At 40.5% G+C, this 23859-nt stretch overlaps 1 protein-coding gene across 1 annotated transcript in view; it reads right to left on the minus strand.

The window, feature by feature from the left end:
- The window catches only part of LOC104078764 (actin-binding LIM protein 2-like), a gene marked incomplete at its 3' end in the record, with an annotated part of 42618 nt that overhangs the window by 15262 nt on the left and 3497 nt on the right, over positions 1 to 23859 (minus strand). Inside the window, 2 exon segments of the mRNA XM_009580535.1 lie at positions 2232 to 2415; positions 18481 to 18624. Coding sequence (XP_009578830.1) covers positions 2232 to 2415; positions 18481 to 18624 — 328 coding nt within the window.

Below are 23859 nucleotides of genomic sequence, written 5' to 3' on the forward strand. Positions count from 1 at the left end.
TGCAAAGACTGGGGTAATTAAAGCAATGCTGATTTAAAGCAGTTGAGGACCCGGTCCAGTGTTTTTACTATAAACAGATGACAGAATTCTTCTGTTGCTCTGCACCACAAGTCAGTGTTACACCCCCCCTGGGAGACACTAATTGAATGCTGCTAGTCAGCAGGGCATTAGCTGGCTCTGACGAAGATGACATAAATTTGTGCATCCTTCTAAGGAAAGCAACGGAAGCAAATCTGGGTCTTTCTACTGAAGTTTTAGATAGCAGCAATTAGAAACTTCATCAGTGAAATAGCTTTTAATCCAACTATTTAGTTATACAGAAAGTTAGGGAACATGTCTGAATTTTTTTTTTAATATGAAATACTACTGTATCAGGAACTTCATTTTTAAAAGCTTTAGCATGTCATCAATACACATGATATTTGTAGTATGTTCTAGTGAGTATTTTCACTGTATTGCAATTCAGCTCACCTGAATTGTTAGGTACCTAAGAACAAGTAGTTTGTCATATGGAAAATTGTTCTGAATTTCCAGGGAAACGAGACAAATTGTACCACCAAGCTCCAAACTATCAGCTGAAGGACTGACTAAATACAGCAAGCAGTTAGTATATCCAACGGCCTGACTGAAACCTAAGTTAGATACCAAGCTGCTAAGTACAGTAACACACAAGTAAATAATTTATGCCTCAATGCTAATGGTGTCGCTGAGGATTTATTTAGCATTTAGCAGGAAAACAGAATCAACCAGTTTTTCTCTTAAATGAAGAAGTACCTCACTTTACAGAAGGTACTAGTGCTAAGAAGAAAGGTACCAAGATTTAGCTGTGCTCATCTGCAGAAGAGCTGTAATACAGACAGGCTGCAGGCCAAGAGCATGTGCAGCCAGCAGTTAACTCATGAGATACAAATCAGCCAATTAAATATTTTTTCCTCCTATTTTAAAAAAAAAAAAAAAAGATGATTTTAGGGGTTTTTTTCTTATCTTTACTCTTCATGTTTGTTTAAGTATCCAAAAGGAAAAAATCTCCTATTAAACACAGCAAAACTTGGACAGAATTTAATATAATAAAGGCTTGTCAGTCTCAGAGCCTTCCTGTTAATGTGGCTATTTAATTATTCCTGCAACTGATACATTAAATTGATACCCTGCCATGAAACACAGCTGTTTTGGAATTTGAAGTCCTGCTTCTGCATCAGCACAGGAGGACATCTGAGCTCGGCAGCCCTACGAGCTGGGCAGATGCGGCTGGCAGATGGCCACAGTGACAAGGACACGCTGGTTTTGGACTGCACAGTCACCTGCACCAGCACATATAGCATCTACAGTGCGGTGCATCGGTGCCCCGTTGTGCTTTCCCTTTGAACGTGGGGTTACTTTTCTTGTACTGCTAAAGGCTCAAGTCTAGCCAAAAAAATTATTACAGCATTTCCATTTGCTCCAAACTGCTGTAACTGCATTTCCTGAAGGTCTGGTGGACTTAAAAGTTTCTTCCTGAAGTCTTCAACAGATTTGTTTGTGCTATTTCCACAGAAGTGGATTAAGATGCAGGTCAAATGGACATCAATCGCTTGTACTGCAGAGCCTGCAAACATCCCCACCAACACAGCATCGCACGTACCCACGTGGGAAATGATCCCACTGAACTCCACCAGGCTGCTGGGCGTGGGGGAAACCTTGTGTGCTGCATCACTTGTCACCTCCACGGCTGCTGGAGACCCTCAGTGAAATCCAACATGTACGTAAGTGTGTGTGAGTCCAGGACCTTTCTGTCCTATTATAAATGACTAATGGAGTTTCTGGGAAGCAGCACTGTGAAACTTTGGTTTAAATCTATTAATACAGTATCCACTCGGTTCGCCAAAGACTCAGCCACTGGCCTATGAATCCTTTGTAACTTCAGTCAACAAAAGACAAAATAGCAGACATCGGAGAAATAAAGCAACATTTGGGGCTAAAGGTCTGACAGTAGAAGCAGTGGCAGTTTCTCAAGTACTTTGAAAACCTCACACATGAGATACCATAAAACAGAAAAAGCATTTGAAACAAAAAGAGGCACTCAGAATTTGTGTTTGGTTTTTTTTTTAAACTCTGCTACTTCTTAAAGAGTGGATACTAGAAAACAGAACTTCTTTTTTTCCCCCATCTATAGGCTATAAGTTTGAACGCCTGGCATTCGTCTTTCAAGATCTAGTTTGTAAATGAAACACAACTTCATGTAGAAAACATACCTGCAGACAGCGCACACAAAACAGTCTGGGTGATAGGTTTTGCCCAGTGCTGAGACCACTTCTCCCTCAATGAATTCATCACAACTGAAGCACCGTGTGCCATAGAGTCTCTGGTAGTCCAAAGTACAGATGTAGTCTCCCTGTCTCACAAAAAATCCTCCTTGAGCCAGGTCACATCCACAAGCTGCAGGAAGAGAAAAGGCAGACTCAGAAGGCTGGAAAAGCAAAGCCCACTCTCTAAGACGATGCTGATTTTTCACCTCTGATCGCTATGGTTCCTAGTGGAGTATTTAAGCACTTCAATATATGGGCTTATGATCACAGAACAGTTGTGCATCCAAAAAACACTAGTTTTATAGTAAATTACATCAGTGATGTGTTTTGTACAGTAATAGTTTGGATTTATTCCATGTAAAAATATTAACCTCAGTGCAGAAGCTGCTAGTACAGAGTTAAGTCTTCAGAATTTGAGTTCAGGGCTAGCATACACAACATCCATCATATTTAACAGGTTAAAGGAAATGCATAAAGGACATAAACCTTCAAAATCTAAAGCACCAATGTTACAAAGAAACATCTCTGAGAGATTACAGTTGTCTGATATTCCTCCTGGACGCAAAAGTGGTTAAAATACTGCTCCCTTTAAACATGGGGTCTGATGCGCATGGCAACTGCTGTAAACTTCCACAAGTTTACAAGATCCTTTTTTAAAATCAGATCTTACGTTTACCCGATAAACATCACTCACCAAGCATGAATTGGAAGGATCTCCAGAACCATCTGCTCCTGGCAAAAGTAGTTTTTAATCCTATCTGTCAATTTACATTTTTTAAGCTAAATCTGTAGGAAAGAGTTAAAGTTGATTAACCAAAGGCTTGTGAGACTTTTCAGGGGTTTTCTCCATTGCACCAGGGATGGAGCTAGGCTAGCATTTTGAGAACATACAAGATGGGAAAGGAGAGACACAACACTCTGGCTGAAGTCATACAGAAGCAGACAGACATGTAGAAGATGATCCTCATCCATATTGACCAGGATCTTTGAAAACAGACCTGAATTGATTTATAAGGAGAACTGGAATTCAAAATGGTGATTCTGCCGCTGTGCTGACTACTACTTCACTCCAAGTCACAGCATCACACTTGTTACTACATACTTCTGCTCCTGGGGATGTGCATGTAGGGAAGCCCTTCCAACAGCAAACAGTGCTTACAGTCAAACGAGGCTGAACAGACGACCACGGCAGTGTCACTCCTCGCATGAAGCATACAGAAGAGTGGGAATGTTGCTTATTAAATTTGGGTTGCATGTACAAAACACTGCAGAGCTGCTCAGTGCCTTGGTCCCAAAATAGCAGAGGTACCTAAACGTTTAAAGTTCAAGACTGAGATTTCTGCTTAGGTACCCGAGAATCCACAGGCACTTTGGTGTTTAAACATAAAGCCTCCCAACTCATACCAAAGCCTGTCTGCAATACCAAAATCAGTCATCTTGCATTTAAACTATGAGAAATGAGTCCAGCAGGCATGCTCAAGGCACAAAATAACACATACTCACAGCACAGAAACCCCAAGAAAGCATACAATCCTGAACATTCATTCAAAAACACATCCAATCACCCACCCTTTTTTTACCATCTTTCTTAGTAGCTAGAGACAGCAGCACAGGAGGCCTGGGCTCAAGACCCTCTTTAACCCCTGAGTGGGCATGTACATCCTCATCTTTCTCCCTGGAGAAGGCCCCAAGCAGTAAGTGACAGAAAACAACAATCATGCTCAAACTGTACCAGTATATGACCGAGAACTGAAGAACAATGGGTTAATTAACCTTTCTTATAAGTCAAAATAATTCCAATTATATTGCATTTGTCATGGACAACAACTAGGGATTAGATGATTTATCTTGCAATACATTGTTCACATGCTTTATCTCGCAGACTTAACACATTCGCTTTAACATTTTTCTTTCTCACCCTTGCTCTAATTTTTACTAAAGACATGCTTTTTGAACAGACTTTTCAAAAATATGGCATGACTTGCTGAATATTATGAGTTTCCTTCAGTCTATATATTTCACCTAGGTACGTACTGGTGTGACAGAAGCACAAGTCAACTATGGATTTAAGATGACGCTGAGCAGCATGCTGAGCTGATACTAATGATGCACTAGCGCAGCTCTAAACGGTATCATACAGTGTTTAAACTTGCAGAGTGGATCATAAGAGAAAAAAGTTAAGGGACATAATTGGGTTTCTGAAGCGAGCAGGGAGGGGTTACATCCCTCCAGAATATTTCTTTATGCCAGCAATGGCACATCTTACTGCAGCGCACCTGAACAAAGCCACCGAGAACCACTTTGAGGCACCAACCTACGCATTTTGGCCTGTGCCATCCAAGAGGGACTTGGAGCTGGGCTTCCATAAGAGGGGGAAGATGAGGAGTTGATAGTGTACCCACAAATTACCTACCACTGCTCTGTCGTGCACTCTTGCCACTACTCACCCGCTAAAATGAGCGGTAAACACAAGCAAATCTCTATGTGTTTACTGCTGACGTGGGTCCTTAAGGGAGGCCACGCAGGCCCTGTCTCGCTGCTAACAGGGCCCCGGTGCTGAGGTTCGGGGCCGGCAACAGCCCTGTCACTGGTGTTTGGTGGGACCCTGTCTCACCCTGAAGGTATCTGCCCTTCTCTCCGCCGTCACCGAGGTTACAATTACTATGGCTTGTTGTGCATTACTCCAAAGCAGTTTGCACTAATGGACTTAATCCTGGCTTCTCAGTGAAACTGTTTACCCAAAGAGAGCCAGACAAACGAGATATGTGGACTTCAAAATAAAAGCTGAGCTTGGCATCATCTACCCAGCCCCCCTCTGCATTGCCGTCACTTCGGCCTCCCTGCACACAGAGAGTGGCTGGATTTAATAGGGAGGAACACAAATTGCTCCATTAAGCACGGGGAAGCGTGAGCAGAGCACGCGTTCATTTGAAGAGCAGAATGAAGATTAAGGATTGTTTTCTACCTAAGTTGTGCTAATAAGCATTACTGTACTTTCCGATTCATATTAATGGATTCAGCCTGACAGCCATAGCAGGTACGCTGCAAGGGAATTCTGTGCTGAAGCAACGGGTTCTTCTAGTGGCTTTTGCTACACACCACACTAGGGTGACATTCATACAAGAAATGAAGTGGACCATGAGAAGGAAAAACGACTTACCAACAGACTTGCTCCACAGTACAGAGCTATTTCAAGATACATGACTTTCTAGATAAACCAAGTGTTGTAAATCTCACTTACCGCTAGCTCTAGAGCAATAGATAGGATAGAAAAAATTAACAGACTAAGACTGTAATTAGGTAATTGGCCAAGGCAGAGATGACAGTGGTTTGTGAAGAAGGGGGAAGCACAGCCTCAAGGAAGGCTATTAGTACAGCTAATTAATGACTATGGGAAATGCCAATAGGAATAATATTCTTGCTACAACAAAGCAGACCCATGGCAATGAAGTGCCCTAATGACCCAAAGCCCATAGGCACTATTGGTGCAGAGGGGGATCCGGATAGAAGGGGAGCTGGATACCTTGAGACATGGAGAAGGGATTTACTTTAAATGCACAAGGTGAAATGTCTTCCATTCAAACAGAAGCAACAAAAAAATTCCCTTCTGAGTTGCAGAAGGAAAGAAAGACTTGCAAATATTGGCGATCACAGGAAACTACAAGTCATTAATGTTTTGAAGTAGTAAGTAAGGATGCACTGGGCCAAGCAAGTCCCACTGAGCTAACTTAGTACTAAAGACAGTATACTTTGTGAGCACACAGGGTATATCTTGCTCAGTTATTTTCACAAAAGACTGATTCACAGCAGAGCAGGGCTATCAGGATGACATAAAGAATAAAAGCCTATTTTAAGAGACAAGCAGAGCTTGGCTTGTTTAGCGTAACAAACAAAAAAAAAACAACCTTAGGAAACAACTAAAAACTTAACATACAGCTGAGGTTTAAACAGAGCGAGTTAAAGAAAAGATGAAGAGCTATTTAAACCCAACGAGAATGTTGTCACACGAACAAGTGAGGAAACCCTGGCCATGAATAAATGGAGGCTGCATATTAATACAAGTGTTTCTAACCATCACAGGAAAGAGGTTGTGGAACAGCATCCCAGTAAGAAGGAAAAAAGATAGAGAAAAAGGCCTCAGATCTCTATAGCTTTGGAAAGAAGTCTGAGCAATATTAAAAAGGGATTATGAGATATGGTTAAAATATTAGCTTAAAGAAACTATCTTTTAAAGGCTAATGAGAGAGAGATCACAAAACCATAAAAAGTATCAAATGGGAAACAAGCTTGGATGAAATGAGAAAAAAAATTGTTTTTTTTCTTTTAATTTCTGAGAGTTTGAGTACCTTAAACCCAATACCATCCATAAAATATAAATATCAACATTTGAAAATACAGTTCTTCTGTTTAATGCTTCTACTTAACTAAGCAGATGCATCTGTCTTCCTCCATAAAATCAGCACTTAGCAAACATCACAATATAACAAATACCTAACAGTTTTATTCAACTGTTCCCTGATACCACACGAAATTTCTAGTCCTTGAATTCTATGGTTACAGCAGAAAATGTGTGGGAAATAAGGAAAGAAGTTTGTTCTTTTTCACTGACAGTACTACTTTCTGTGTGATACAGTAGTAGAAATAAACTGACATATAAATAGGTTATAGTATAAATTTATTTGGAAGCAATTAGATCCGTAACAAATTGAATTGAGACTAGTGGCCAACATGCTTATTCTTCTTCGGAGATTTGATAACCTCTTCCGCTCAGCAAGGCTATTATTAAATCTCCTGACGTACATCAGTGTGACTACTGATTCATTTTAGTGCAAGAACATTTTTATGGCAGAGGATTGTAATTTTCTTGAATATTTCTTTTATAAAGCCAGCCACTTTTATGTCTCTAAAAACATAACTTGTGAAGATTTTAGCTGAAGCAATCTTACATTTGCCATACTAAAGAAAAACACTTTTTTCATTACAGTTCTTAAACGAAAACAGGCTTTTCATGCAAAACTTAGGTACATTGTAAAATATTTCTTCAGACAAAAAAGCTGGGATGAAAAGGTTTCAAACAGGCTTAGCCATCACACAAGTTTTTATTGTATCAGTGATGCAGGTTTTTAGTGTTTTAGCATTCCAAGAAGTTTCAAAAATCATTTGTATCAGACCTTGATGCCACACTTAGCCCCTTAATGTCAATTCTTGTCAATGGTCATTAGTTCTTCTAGAGTTCCATCCAAACTGATTAGCTACAAGCAAAACTCTTAAGAGAGTCCATTAGTGCATTTTTTGGCACAGAAAACTGAGTAGGGTGGGCTTTTGACCCTTTCTTTCCATCTTGTTTTGGCATATGCCTATAACAGAGACCACGTACGTGACAGTTCACAGAGGTACTACCCTCTGCAAAAATCTTTACATTTATTCATGAATGAAGAAAAATCTAGCTCATGAGTGAATCTTGGGCGCAGGAGGGAGTCCCTCCTCTTACCCACTGACTCTGCAGCCTGAGGGAAGTCACAGCTTTTCCAGCATCCAAATCCTCCTCCCCTGCTCTTCACCCATCACTCCATCACCAGCTATGCTCCACCAGCCACAACTCATCACAAACCCTCGCTCCTGCACTCTTTGAACCATCTGATATGATTTAACCCAACACCCAGCTGACCAGAGGAGGACACAGGGATTCCAGTCAAATACTGGCTTGGATATTAAAATAGTCCCAATTTAAAGCTGAGAAGAGTAGCTCTGAAAACAGACCCATTAGCCAACCCTCGGGTGAGACGCTGCACCCCTTGGCTGCTACTTAAGTGGACAGAGACACTGCCCAGCTGAGATGATCCTGCACACCTGCAGAGACAAGCAACCAGGGAAAGGAAAGCTGGAGGAAGTCTAGGGAGCATGTTTGAAGGCAACTACCAGATCTTACTCTCCTAGGATAGGAAATCAGCATTATGTCACAGATCCACTCCTACCCAACACTTGCCATCCAAAATGAGTATCTGGAGGTAGGGTTATTTAAAACCTAGAAACAGTTTCCAACCATTACTGAAGTTCATCTTAGTGAAGCAAGAAAAGCACTGCAAACATAGCACTTACGATAATGAAGAGACTAACACTGAGTAACTCAGCTGCTTGTCTTGGTATTACCCTGCATACCAAGGCAATGCCCTATCCTGAACAGTTGCAAGCTTTAGGAGTAATTTTTCAGTGGTGAATAAATAAGTGTTTGTCTCCTCTTATGGTATTTGGCAGCAAGTCAGTACCTGGACGTGCTATGGGACTTGGGATGGAAGATATCCACACCATTTCTGAGGAGGGTGCCTCAGGATGGCTTCTCTGACAACTCAGTAATTCCACTCATTAAGATGGTTTGCAGTTACCTGACACTAAAACACTTCATACAGATCTGAGGGGTTCCTCTACTTGATTAGAAACAGGCTACTTTTTTCCCCAACCCAGTGTCTGCAACAGCACCTGCAGCACTGTCATTTATGCTGTGTGATTTCACAGTCAATCTAACTCTATAATTCTTTATTGCCTACAGCCTATAAAAATAAATAGCAGCAATAGCAATTAATTAATGCACTTTAAGCATGTAGCTATCCCACTATTGTATGTCATCAGTATTCCATTTGCACTGTACGAATATAAAATGCATCTCTATTTTCCTTGCTTCAGTAGGCTCATTTGCCTACTGAAAGTAGATTAATCTTTTGGCTGTGCGCTGGCCCTGAAAATCAGCTGCGTATTGAAAGGCTCGGAGGATGCTACGCTCACTGTGCTGCTGTACACTACAGCAGGTTGTAACAGTAAAATGCACTGGTCATCTTGTCATCCAAACAGTGCCGTTTTGCTTTCAGCCTGCCAGACAACCAAGAGTTTTGCTTATCAACCTGCAACTGCATGTATGAAGCTTATTTTTTTTCTCCCATTTGTTGCCTGATGTAAGCAACCAAGTGTGAATCCAACACAGGAGAGAGAGGCAGAGATCCTGAAAAGAAAAGAAGAAACAAAGACCCATTCATAACATTGTTACAGAGAAAACAAGAAAAAGATCTCTGCTTGCTCAGAGCGAAGTAAGTTTTCTTCCTCAGCACTGCAGCTTTATGTCCATTTCTAGTATTTTCCTCCATCTCTGAGATGGACACTGCTGGCTGACTAAGATCTCAAGAATGACACATAGTATGTTGTTGACATAATTCTCTTTCGGCAGCTAAACTGCATGTCTTCATACACCATTGATGCAGTCTGGGAGCCCATTCTCCAAAAGCCCATGATTATATCTAGAACATTTCTTCTGGCCACTATGCCTGTGAGAAGCAATAGCAACCATCTGGCAAACTTCCACCGCTACAGCTTTGACTTAACTTCAAACCGACCGGCAATTAATTTGAAGCAGTCTAAGTCCATTTCCAGAAGATAACTGTCACTGTGATACTCCTCCTGATGTGTGCTCTGGTGCGGATGAGTCCAGGTAAGATTTTCAAAAAGGTTTTGGGGAAGTCTTCCCCAGCTGGAAGTTTGCTGACCATGCAAAGTCTGCATGGGAATATCATCTCACTTGTCCTCTTGGACAATTCACACTTGAAATTTCTGTCTAGGTGAGGCAGCAGCAAGACAGAAGGAACCTCGCGATGGTATATAATCCATATAATCCAATCACTCTTCCTAGGCAAGAGTGATTATATCTAAGTCTTTTCCAAGCAGATGTCCGTGAAATCAAGAATACTCAAGCCTGTCAGTCACTGGCAGCATTTTAGCTACGATATCCGAAATACTAGCTATAATCCCAAGGATTGGAATCTCACCTCATTTTGTTATAGTCCGGGGTAAATAAAAATAGGAGTATGCAGCGCCAGGAAAGTCTGGGGCAGACTTGCTGGCCCCATCCCAACTAGGGACTGCAGGAAGGCAGACAGTTCTGCCTGAGGAAAACCATACCAACTTTCTGGAGTGGGTAAGAAACAGAGAACTGTGGGCTATATCTTATCCATCTTACAACACTTCACCATGCATGTGTAGCATTGATAAAGCTATAAAGGATACTGCATGCAGCACATCTACACAAGCTCTCAAGCTAGACTGGCCATGATACCCATAAATTAATTTGGGGGGTACACACTTCAGCACAGGAAAACCCTTCGAGATTTAGAATGCTCTTATAAGACTGACAAAACATTAACGACTCAGGTGTACTATTAAAATGAAGAAGAGTTTGGGGAGTTTCCTGTGCACTATGTAACTTGACTCCTATAATTTATGAGAACTACACATCTAGTAATTTTTGCATTAGAAAGTGCATTTCCATTTTCCATTTCCCTTCTGGAAAGTAGAATTTCCCAGTAGCTTAAAGACAGTGTTACTGCCCTATAAAAGCTCTCCTATAGTGCTAAGGGTGAGAGAGATCCTCACAGCACTACGTACGTGGCTGTTCCAAGCTACCAAAACAACCCCCAGGAAAACTGGAAAAGCTGACTGGTTTATATTGATTTATTATTTTAAGGAATCAATCTAGTTATTTAAGTGTTTATGACAAAATACTGCTGTCATTTGCCAGACTAATTAAAACAGTTTGCTGCCTTTTTTTTTTTAAAAAAAAAAAAAACATGTAAAGCAACAACATTAAATATTTTCTCATTTTTCATAATGATGCTTTGGGTGCCAGTTACAGGTTTGCAAATTAAGTGCTTGCTCTGCCTATGCACTGATACGGCAGATGGTCTCATGTTAATGAATCGCAGAAAGCGGGAGGTGGAATAACACCACTGTGACAGTGATGAATTTTACGCAACAACTCTCTCTGGGTATCCATGCAAACTTCACATCACCTTAGTGCATCGAAACGCCCAATAACTACTCCAGCATGCTGGCTGTATCCCTGCTGTACTCCCATGTGCAAGAGTGTGATACAGACAGAAAGTCCCCCCTGCATAAAGGCATTCTTGCACTGACATTTTTTGCATGGGGAAAAACTTTACCCTAAGAAGGGAACTTGAGTAATTCAGAAGAATTACAGGCTCTTCACAGGGGTGACACTACCTAATGTGGGCTGAATTTATGTATGCTTAAAACTGCCTTATCTGAATAATAACTTTACTACCTGCAAAGCTTATGTTTCCATCCAAAACTTTATCTAACGAACATCAGGCATAATTTTTAAATGCATTCAGATTTGTCTACTTTGATTTCAACCAGAGTGAGTTTTACTACTCTCCATTTATTTGGTGTCTTTGTCTAAATCTACCTCAGCATTCCCAGCACGGTTAAGCACCTCTCCCTGGCAGCTTTTCCCAGTGAGGAACCAGCCCTCCACAATGCAAACGTCTTCTGCATTGGCTGTATCTGTAGTTTGGATCGTCCCCCAGAAATTTCAGCAATTACCTCTTTGAAAATCCTATCCATGTTTTTAATGAGCACTTAACTTTCTAGCATAACTTCTCCGTCTTTGGACTAGAAGGATATAAATAAGGAGAAAAGCAAGGCAATGAAAAGACTAAAGAAAACTGTATTTGTCTATTAGTAAGAAAGGAAAGCAGGGGTATTACGTAATATCCTGGGTACAAAGACCAGAGTAAGCATGTATAGCTTTACTGTGCCCTAAAAACCTAAAACCCCAGAAACTTTGTGTCTTTCAATGAGATAAATCAAGTTGGAAACCAGAAAGAACAGAAGCTTGGCTTCCTGTGGTGTATAGACAGGTAACCTTTATTGAAATGTTAGGAAGATATTCCTTTACCAATATTCTTAACCGTGATCCCTCCCCTCTCACTTTCCCACACTTTACTAATATTATGTAAATTCACGAAAGATACTCTTAAAAAAATTCATCAGACTCTGGATGAAATATATGCCATGAAATAAAGCTTTTGCTGAAGTGCTGATGTGATTGGTATTCAACCAAGACACGGGGTTGCAGAAAGTTCTTCAGAAATCCAAAGAAAGGTTGCAACTAACAAGGATGTGATCAAAACAACAGAAAAAATAACAGTTACTTCGTGATTGTGAGAATTTACCGATGAAAGGTTTTTTTTCCCCACGCTTTAATTATGGAGTTGCTTTTAGAAAGTTAGTGATTAATGATTTTTAAAGTTTAAGTTTAAAAATCTCACACCCACAACATAGAACCATTGGCCATTGCATTAAATCCCTTTTGCACAGGCAAAAGTGATTATAATTGTCATTATTATTATCATTATTTCAATGAAATAAAATATTAAGCTAACGTGACATTGGTAAGTCAGCCCCAAACCCACTATACTGTCCAAGCCAGACTCAGAGTATTGTGTCAAAAGCATAGTTTTTCCTATTATACTGAGTTAATATGATCTGGGACTGCAAACTCCTAAAGTACTTGGGAAGCAATGGGCACGTCGCTGAGAGCGCCTGATGAACGAGAGCTCCTGCGCTGCATCCCCAGTGCCCAAGATATCACACATGCCACCAACTGCTACCGCTGGGCCAAAGTTGGGGCTCAGAAATCTTACTAGTGAGCTTCCCATAAATGACTCCCATTCCGAAATGTGAAACCCCACAGCTATGTTCAAATGCCAGTCCCTCAGATTACACGGCATAGCTTTTAACATATTTATATCCCAGCAGATGCATTTGATCTAACAAACAAATCACTCCTATTACCAAGTTACCTGATGTTTTTAACCTTTTCACCAAATATTCTGTGATAGCCCTTCCTGTTAACATGGCTTCACAATAAATGATATAACTCTGGGTTGTGTTGTATGTTCTACTGAAAAAAATGGTATAAAAGTGATATATACAGCCCAGGGCTTTTTCACAATTCCCAGGAAACTGTAGTGCCACAAGAACCTGAAACACTGACCCACAGAAACACATTCCCAACTCTAGCTGAAGATGTGATATGTTCTAACAGGTTAATTAAATAGATGAAAAATCATGGGGAAAAAAGTACATTCGAAACTGCTAGCCATGCCAGCATGGAAGACTGCACATGCGGCATCCATAGCAAGACAACAATCCAGGGAATTTTGATTAGGCGTAAAACAAGACAGACACAAACATAGCGAAGCTGCTTGTATTGAGCTTGCGCGGTGAGGTTTTGGTAGCGGGGGGCTACAGGGGTGGCTTCTGTGAGAAGCTGCTAGAAGCTTCCCCTGTGTCCCATAGAGCCGACGCCCCCCCAAGTGCCGCCCCGCCGCTGGCCAAGGCCGAGCCCATCAGGGACAATGGTAGCACCTCTGGGATAACATAGTTAAGAAGGGGAAAATAAAACCTGCTGCACAACTGCAACTGCAGCCCGAGAGAGAAGTGAGAACATGTGAGAGAAACAGCCCTGCAGCCACCAAGGTCAGTGAGGAAGGAGGGGAGGAGGTGCTCCAGGCGCCGGAGCAGAGATTCCCCTGCGGCCCGTGGTGAAGACCATGGTGAGGCAGGCTGTCCCCCTGCAGCCCATGGAGGTCCACGGTGGAGCAGATATCCACCTGCAGCCCGTGGAGGACCCCACACCGGAGCAGGTAGATGCCCGAAGGAGCCTGTCACCCCGTGGGAAGCCTGCGCTGGAGCAGGCTTCTGGCAGGACCTGTGGACCCGTGGGGGACCCACGCTGGAGCAGTCTGTTCCTGAAGGAATGCACTCCGTGGGAAGGGCCCACATTGGAGCAGTTCGTGAAGAACTGTAGCCCATGGGAAGGACTCACGTTGGAGAAGTTCGTGGAGGACTGTCTCCCATGGGAGGGACCCCACGCTGGAGCACGGGAAGAGCCTGAGGAGTCCTCCCCCTGAGGAGGAAGAAGCGGCAGAGATGATGTGTGATGATGTCGTGATTTAACCCCAGTCAGCAACTAAACCCCACGCAGCCACTCGCTCACACCCCCTGCTCCGGTGGGATGGGGGAGAGAATCGAGAGGCACGAGTAGGAAAACGCATGGGTTGAGATAAAAAAAGTTTAACAATTGAAATACAACAAAGTAGAACAGTAATAATAACAATGATAACAACAATAATAGAATATACAAAGCACAATGCAACTGCTCACCACCCATCAACCAACGCCTCAGACGTGAAAGCCCTCCACCTAGTTTTTATATTGAGCATGATGGGGTTCCCCATTGGCCACACCTGGCATCCAGCCGGGGTCAACCCACCACACTGCTATAGCACAATGGTCATGTTTTTACATCTGTGGCTCGGATTGCAAGCTTACTTCATTTCATCAAGACAAAACCAGTGAAGGACAGAGATATGAGTTATGGTTCTTCTCACATATGAGTAATCTTGTACAAAGAACAGCTTTTTCTAGGATTGCATGGATTTCTCCCATTTAACTAGGGTGGAGGCTGCAGGATTTTTGCATGGATGCAAAGATCTACAGATTGTCCATTATTTGGTCTGCTAGAGTGACTATATGAAATACTGGAAAGTGTACTTTCTGATTTTATATAAAGCTATAGTAATCAAATTATTCAGACGCCCTAGAAACATTGGGCATTGATTCACGCTTCCAATATTTCCTAACTACTGTGTTTGACATACATAGGTTACTGCTACTTTGGAAATGCTGGGATACAATCACATCACAGAAAAAGAAATACTTGACAAAGACTCGTAACATAAGGTAATTTCTATCTTTATGAAAGATCAAAGAGGCTATCCAGGATAATATAACTGTAGCACCTACATCTCTCCTATCTACAACTCCACATTAGTCTGTGTCTCTACTGGCTTGTGAAATTACGCTGTTGTAATGGAGCTCCAAGTGAGTATTTGCCTAATACCATACCCCATATGAGAAGCAGTCCTGACCTGACAGACACCCTCTGAATGAGCTAGACAACACAATTTGTTCTAATTTGATAGTCTGAGTCATCAATATTTTACCACCTCTTGTCATTTTCCTTGGTGCTTTCATTACAGCGGTAAGAAATAATAAGAGAATTCGCAAACATGGGAACCAATGCACTTGAAGTCTAATGAATAAAATGTTTGCTTTATATTTCAAAGGCATCTACGTCTATTATAACTGCATTTTTATTAAATCCAATTAAAATGGGAGATATTTTAAAGTAAAGACTGAGTAAAAATTTGAAGTGAGACTAGATGGCATGTTCCCTACAGCCTTTTACTAGCAGATTAGTTGTGCACTTTAACAACAATGTATACTTAGACATAAGTACAAACCTTATTTATAATGCCTATTTACCTCCATAAATCCTATTAGACTTTGATACTGAGCAAAATTAGCAGATGTTCACAGTATTGCTATTAAAATTTTTAATCTGGATGTGCATCTCAATCTTGAATAAGAAAAATTATTCAATTTTTAAAACTTTTCTTATAATTCTTTAGAATCACTATCTGGGGAATGTAAGAAGAACTGGATGGGAATGAGTGATTTTATACTAACCTTCCTTGGTTGTATTATTTAATTTAAATACAAAAGGCACCTACATACTTGCTGTTACCATTCTGAAACTTACAGTCCCCATAGGAATAATCAGACAGCAGTATGTCAATATACAAAACTACCTTTCTACCCCCCTGAAACCTCATAATTTATACAACACTATCAAAGAAATGGTTTCACATTTCACACATATTCAAGAAGGTAAGTGTGACTTCTTCCAGTGTAATATCATCTGTCACTGATCAAGTCATTCAAACAGACCTCAAATACCTCTAGACACCTTCTCAAGACATGGTCATTTGTCATTCTTCTTCATGGGCTCTTTGTCAGTTTGTGATCTCCATCATCATACATCTGTAAATACTGTGAGAAGGAACGTAATTTTCTGTAGTTTTAGAAATATCTAAGGTTTTCTGATGAAGACTATGAGGTGGTTTAATACAGAGGCAGTCAACCTAAGCAGGCATGCAGCTTAGCAGGGCAATGCAGCCAGCCCACACGTGGGATTATTTGTCCTGGGACTGTCCTGCGGCTGCGCCGGACGCTGGACACACTGCCTCTTTTCAAGGTGCTATCTTTGGTGGATGAGGTGAGAGCGGGCAAACTGCATTGCTGGGTACCATCAAAATAAATGCACCGCAGGGAGGAGTTAACTGTAAGGTAAATATATTCCCCAGGTCGTCACCCTGCCCATGCACAACAGTCCAGCAGCATGACAAGAAAAGGAGTTGAGAAAAGGGGTCGTGGCACCGAGTACCATTTTTTTCCTAAATCCTAACACATTAACTATGTTTTTTCATCCATTGATTTGAGCACATGATTAAAAACCCAAATCACATTTGCCTAACCTGATTTTTTTCCCCTTTATGTTAACTAATGAAATGTATGTTCAGTGCTCTGTTCTCTTCCTAAGCTCTTTGCATGTAACAACACGGTAAATCCACATTAGAAAGCAACTTATGCTTCTTAAGTAACAAATAAAACCCAGAAGCAAAACAAAAACTGATACCAGAAGGATGCCAGCAAATTGATGGAAAACCTTGAAAAGTGATAAAAGGAATTATGGCATTTAAATAATGAGGGAGGAAAAAAAAAAACAACCATATGTGCAAACTTAGCACTTGGCAAAATGATTATTAAGGAGGAATATAACTACTCCAAGAGCCCTGACACCAAGAAGCAGTTTAACCACGCGTCTCTGACACTATCCCCTGTGCCAGCTGAGTCTGATGGGTGGCTGACAGACACTACCCTGCTTCTTCCTTGTTAACATAGTGATTTTTTTTTCTCATTTTATCCAAGATTTGCCTGAAGCGAACAAACTTCTTCTTATGTCTTACAGACAGGTAGGGGTAATACAGCTTCTACAGTACATTCATCATCTTCTTCTGCATGGGGGTGGGGAAAAAAGCCTCCGCACTGCCTAAATTTGGGATCAGTGAATAGTTTCAGAATCCGCTTGCTGCATTTGCGGGTGACCTGGCAACCTCTAAAAGGAGATGCCCTATGAAATGAAAATGTGGATGTATAATTGTGTCTCGTTCCTTCCATAGGACTTGTCAATGTTTTCTCATAGCAGATCTGTATAAAAGGGGGCTTGGATTTCATCAAGATAATTATATGGAGCACATACCAGTATGTTACTGAGATTTCATGCAGGCGACAAGACTCCTGAATAACAAATTAGCTGCTCTTTTCCTGAGTTAGGTCTGAAAAACTAATTTGATAATAAAATTTGCCGTAAGAACATGTGGCTTTAAAAGAGTTTGAAAGATGTATGCAGGGGCTGGGTTCTGCCTTAAATACCATTCTGGTTCTGAATAGGTCACCAAAATATTTTTGCTATTTAGGATAGTGCACTATGCTTATTTTTCTTGCTGTGTAATTTTGCAAAGAACACAATTATTGAGCTGAACAATTAATCCTGTCTATCTAGCTCATTAAAGATTGACTCAGGTATTGAATACTATATACTTAATCCCATGTGATTTATAAAAACACCAGCATAGCTGACAGTTTTCTTTCTGATAGTTTCCTCTAAATAGAAATGGAAATAGTCACATTAACACAGCTGGGACCAGAGCCATGCTCGTGTTTCTAGGCTGTGCTACCAGGATTAATAAATGTCATTTGAAGTATTGCTTAATAATGAAGCAAGCAGGTTGTCCAGTAAACATCAGTTAATATTTACTCATTTGTACATTCAAGACAAATTAGATCTTTGCAACTTCCAGATAATCTTTCAAACAACCAAGTATCTATACAAGGGGTGTTGTATCGGTTAATTCCTTGTTTCCTTGACCATCCTTCTGCCATTCACAATGTGTCAATATTAGATCACAGCCAGGCACCAACCTGGAGCAAACCAAGTAGTTCCCCCCAAAAAATGGAAAAGCCCAGAGGGTCACACTGGGATTCAAACATCACAGCCCAACACAAGAGAGTCTGAACAGACGAGGCCATGGCCCACGCCATGGCCTGCATTAGAAAGCTGGGAGAGGGATACCCTCCGAACTTCTTTGTAAATGTTCATTCTCTCCTAACCCTGCACTGTGTTTCACTACCAGTTCTCCCAACCTGTTCTTCTTCAGGTCCCAACTCTATCGTAAACTCCGGTTTATATCCATTCAAAACATACTCGACTTTTAGGATTGAGGATGTTTATAATCTCACAGTAAGCAATCACAGAGTTTACAGTAAATCCTTTCAGGCATGGATTGGATTGTAAAATATGCCTGTGAAGTTTCCAGGACCATGAAGTAACATGCCCAGTGCTAACGCCCTCCTCACGGGAACAGCTGTCACAAACACTTACCTTTGCAAACAAAGCACTTAATATGGAAATATTTGTTCTGAACTCTCAAAACTTCTCCTTTGCATGGGTTTCCACAGTTATTGCAGAGAATTGCAGTACTTGATGGCTTCTCCAGTTGGCTATGTACAGCCTGTGGTTGTGAAACTGCAAGGGAAAACAAAAGGTAGAGCATTTTAAAGGCCATCAGATGCACCTTCTGTAAGACCTACAAATAATGACAGTCAACACCTAGGACAAAACAGGTCAAGCAGATAAAAGAGTTTTAACTGCTGGTATTGGCCAGCACAGGAGAAAAGATCTGCTAAAGGAGCTGAGCCAAGCTTCTCATTTCATAACCTTCAAAGCTCACGCCTGCAAACATTTCAAACATAAATCAGAATTTCTTATAGAGGAAAGAATCCACATGATCAAGTCTTGAGAGCCTCCACCTGAATTTCAAAAAAATGCGTTGTTGCATTTTCTCTTCAAGAATTCAAAGACTATAGATAAAAGCTATTCTTTTTATACAAAATACCTTTAATTGGGTTTAGTAACTATTACACTGTGAGCCACTGATCCTTAAAGTTCAAGGTAATTGCCTTTTTAATTGATTTTAAGATAGAAATACACTTCTGTAGATGTTTTGAGTTCATACTTCTGAAACATTGACATCTCTGTAAATACCAATACATCTGATCATTAAAAAAAGGTTGATGTCATTTTCTAAGAAAACCATGATTTCAAGATATTAGGTTTATCTAGGTTAGTAAAATATTAAGTGAATTAAAAATTTGCTGCCATCTTGTGATGTAAATTAGAAATTGCATTTATTGGGCTGTTGATAATAACAATATAAATTGGCATCCCAATGTGTTATGTGGAACAGATGAGATATGACCTTATTCTTGCAATTCTGCTGCAGTACTTGCATCAATTTTTTATCGCAGTGTACTTAGGAGTCTAGAGAGCAAACATCAAGGCAGTTAATTATAAGGGGGCTGTACTATAACTCAATACACTTGGCTTTTTTCCCATGTGAAGAAGAGCTAATAACGGGAAAATATATCAAGCATTTTAAGTAAATTACATACTTAATGACATTCTTCTTCTTTAACGTGGCATGCTTATTCTAAGGTTAGATTGCTTATTTCAAAGTGATGGAATTTTTTTTAATTTTAGCTTAAAAATAAACTTACCAACCGACCAGTCAAGATGGAACAATCTCTCATAGGTCAATACACTAAGTATAAATGGGAATCAGATGCGTTTCCCTTCAGGGTTTAGTCAAGGGATAATGCCACAGCTGTGTAACCCTTTTCTTTCATCAGCATTCAAAAAAAATTGGGAAGTAATTTTTTATATGAGACTGCTGCAACATGATTAATCAATTTATAAGAGGCTAGATTAAACTCAGGTTGGCTGAGATCTTTAGTTTCTATTCCTACTGTAATATCAGAGTTGCTATTTCAGAAAAAAGGCTTCTGAAAGAAAAAAAGATGGGAAAAAACCCACACAAAATTGATTTTAATTAAAAAAAAAAAAAAGAAGAAGAAACCCAGTAATGTCTACACCTTCACCATAGGTAGGGATGATATAGAGAGGCAGTGATGGTACTGTCACTATGAACACATATGATAACAGATGACACCAAAATCAGTAAGTGAGCATCGTCCAGCTTTTATTCTCTAATATCCAACCTTGCTGCTCTTCCTCCTCTATTCTCACCCCATCTCCACCGCCGGCACCTTGTGGTGATACATAAAAGACCTTTCCACATCCACCGACTTTAAGGAGTTGGTATTTCAATAAGATGCTGAGCCTCCCACCCTGTCTTCCAGGGGAGTTTTTGCAAGTTTTGCCCAAACCAGCACTTTCTACTCCTGTAAGTAAAGTGGTTTGGCTTTTTTTTTCCCAAGGAGATACATGGGATTGAGCTGCCCGTAGTGTTATTCACCACCCATTAGCATTCTGCCTTGTCTGCTGAAATTATGCATCCTGGGATTGTCAAAAAAGTCCTGCTCAAGGCAATGTGAACTCTGGAGCTATTACTGAAGCCCTGGCTATAATTAAGTACCTCTCCAATAAAAACAACACAGCACGACAGGCAATTAGAAGTTTATGGAAAGGCAGATGCTCAAATTTACACAGGGCAAATGGCGCACACAGTTCAAGCTCATATGAACATCTGCCTTATTCCTCAAAAGAAAACGGAGAAAACTCTGAACTTTGCAATACTTCACTTTTGACATGAGAATTTACTGTAACCTGCCCAAAACAAACTGCCAACCCTGAAAAAGAATCAACCCCGTAAGAAACCAAACCACAGTATTATCCTCAGTTACTTAGTAGAGTAGCTGCTAAAAGTTCATAACTATAGATGAAGAAGGTTTGCTCCCTCCAGAATTACTAACAAGCATCAAATTTGTAGCATTTAATTCGTGGAAGACTTGACTTTAAAAGAGCTGACCACACCCAGAACATTTTGGCCTAAAAAGTTACATTTGAAATATAAAATTCTGATTGGAATGATTAAACATCTGACTTTTTTTCCCCATGCGTGACTTCCCTTGGCTAAGGCTTTCCGAGCAGCATCTCTCCAGAGGCACCAGCGCCTGGCCGGTGCGGAGGCTCGCAGACGGCTGTGATCTCGTGCCATGGTGTCCCGTGGGCAGGCAGTAACCTGGCCAAGGAGTCCCAGCCGCAGTGCAGAGCACGTGCTGGAGGGACCCAGATGCACCGCCGGAGAGCCCCAAGGGCAGCCCTCCAAACCAAACATACTCCCTTTCCTAAAAGTGAAAATATTGTCACATTTCCAGAGAAAACTTCATTTTTCTGTTTGTTTTCTTGCACCTGGGAGTTCAACGCCGCACTTGTTGCAAAGCAGCAGAAAATTGAAAATTGTTACAAATTTGTTTTGTGAATTGTGAAACGATTGTGAAAATTGTTGCAAACTGAAAATTGTTGCAAAGTGACAGAAAACAGAAGGTTTTGCTTTCCACATTGCATGTGGTGCTCAGTGTCCAGAGCTACAGGTCAGGACTATTTAGCGCATTTGCTTCTCTTCAGGTCTCCGGATCAAGATTTAGAATTTAAAAAAACCCAACAACTCAGCTACAAAATAAATTAAAAAGGAAAAGATGTAGTATTTCTGTTGGAATTCTTCCATTAATCTTGAAGTAACACAAATCATATTTAGAATATGCATGGTAGACAGATGAATAATTATTTTGCTTTCCTCTCAGTTCAGAACTAAGCTAATTAACATTTCACATAAAACCCCAGTGGGAATACAGTGCCTTTGGGCTCATTATAAAACTGTGCTTCTGAAGACAGTTTTAAATATTTATTCATTCATCTAGCACAACAAAACGATGTAATTAATGATGTATTAGTTTAAGTTTGAATATTTTAAAATATATTGTGCTTTATGTTGAAATTGCAACTAGTGATACAATTTTGGTAAACTAACTATACTAGTCAACCTAAAATTTTAACTTACGTTTCAAATCATTTTTAAGGAAATACATTTACGTGGCAATTTTCAGCATTCTACTTTTATGCCTTTATGTATCAAAATTGGTCTTTGAAGCAGCAGAAGATACAGTTAACATATTTAATGAGTGAAATAGTGAATTACTGATAGAATGTAATGATCTGAGACTACTCATAGCACCATAACCAAAGAGCTCATTAAAAATTAAATGCTTACATTATACCCTGATCTGCAGAATTTAACGAAACAAGAAATTTCCTTCTTAACTTTAAATGACTTTTTCTGAACAGAAATACAAATGAATGCCTGATTCTCCAAACTTCCCTTTCTCCCAGACTGCATTTTGCTCTACCACAGGTATCTCCACCAATCCTTAAACCCTGAGAAGATCTGACTGCACATACTTTTTGACAAGGACAAAAACTGGCAAGAAAGGAACTAGCAATCCCTTTCCCCAGCACTTCATCAGCATACAAGACCTCTCTGCTGGGGACATCACTGCCAATAATCTTGCCAAATGTCCAGTGCTCACATATTTCTGATGTCAAGACTCAACCTCTCTCCAACAGGCTATGCACTACATAATTCCTTAGTTCTGGATAAAGTAGGACTTATTGAATCAGCAGTGGTTTGTTAAACAAATTGTCACATAAGATACATTCCTCAGATTTACTTCTACACTGCTTGCTTGAGACATATGCATTTGCTGGAAGTATCATAGGGAAGTGAGGACAGTGGTATTGCTCGTTATCAACGTGGCAACTATAAAATGATGTTTTCACTGTGCTTGTAACTTTGCCAACTTTCAACTGTTTATATTGACATTCCTCATGTTTGGTGTTCTTGAGCTCATTTCTTTAGGGAAAATTTCAGACAAACTGTGTAAGCTTTTTATAAAGGTGGAAAAAAAGAATAGGTTAAAATATATTGGTTTTCAATGTTAAAAAGAAAGCACAGCACCTTGTTTTTGGAAGTACTTTGGAGTAAAGGCTGAAGCCTGACAGAGATGGACTTTGTAAAAGGTACACTGGATCCACGAAAATCCACAATACGTGGTCAAAAAAATTCCCCTTTGAACAAACACAGCTCCTTCGGCATTGCTAGACTAAGTAGGATTTAACAGCAGTGGGGACCGGGACGAGGTGCCAGGGTTGAGGACGAGATGTGGCCGAGACAAGAGTGTTTTGGGAACAGCACAAGACAAGTTGATGGCGGTGGCAGAAGATTCGTGAGTCCCTGGTCATGCTCCACTCTGGAGCCTGGGACGGGGAATGTCACCGCGCTCTCGTCATCTTCTCTCTGCTGTGAGCAAACCTCTAAGGGAAATCAAACCCTTGGCAAAATGTCCCGTCTAGGACCGGTCCATGCAGAGGATGACAAACCCCTTTGCTATCAGGCTTCAGGTAGCCAAATGAGAAAAATCTTCATGGTCCATTACAGACCAGATGAAGAAACATATGGCCAGAAACTGCAGAATTCGACGCAGTTCAAATGCTTTTTCCAGTTTGATGCCTTTTGGTTTAACTTAGCATAAAGACCCACAGAAGCCGTTACTGAGCTTAGAAATCAAGTACTGAAAAGCTAAGAAGTCTCATGCTTAAGAATATACATTCAATCTTGGATCAAACCTCAAATATGAAGCTTAAAGACCTTCACCTGCTTTGTTCAACATATGGACAGAAAAAAGGCCACATACGACATTTACTCCACATTATTTAACCCTGTTCTGAAAAAACAGTTTATTAGATTTACTGCTCTTGGTGATTACAGAAGCCTGAAATGACAAAGGGCCAAATGACACAATTTAATATTAGAATCTTAGAATCATAGAATGGTTTGGGTTGGAAGGAACCTTAAAGATCATGTAGTTCCAACTCCCCTGCCACAGGCAGGGGCAACTTTCCATA

The sequence above is a fragment of the Fulmarus glacialis genome, unplaced genomic scaffold, assembly GCF_000690835.1.
Source record: "Fulmarus glacialis isolate BGI_N327 unplaced genomic scaffold, ASM69083v1 scaffold3986, whole genome shotgun sequence".
Lineage (NCBI taxonomy): Eukaryota > Metazoa > Chordata > Aves > Procellariiformes > Procellariidae > Fulmarus > Fulmarus glacialis.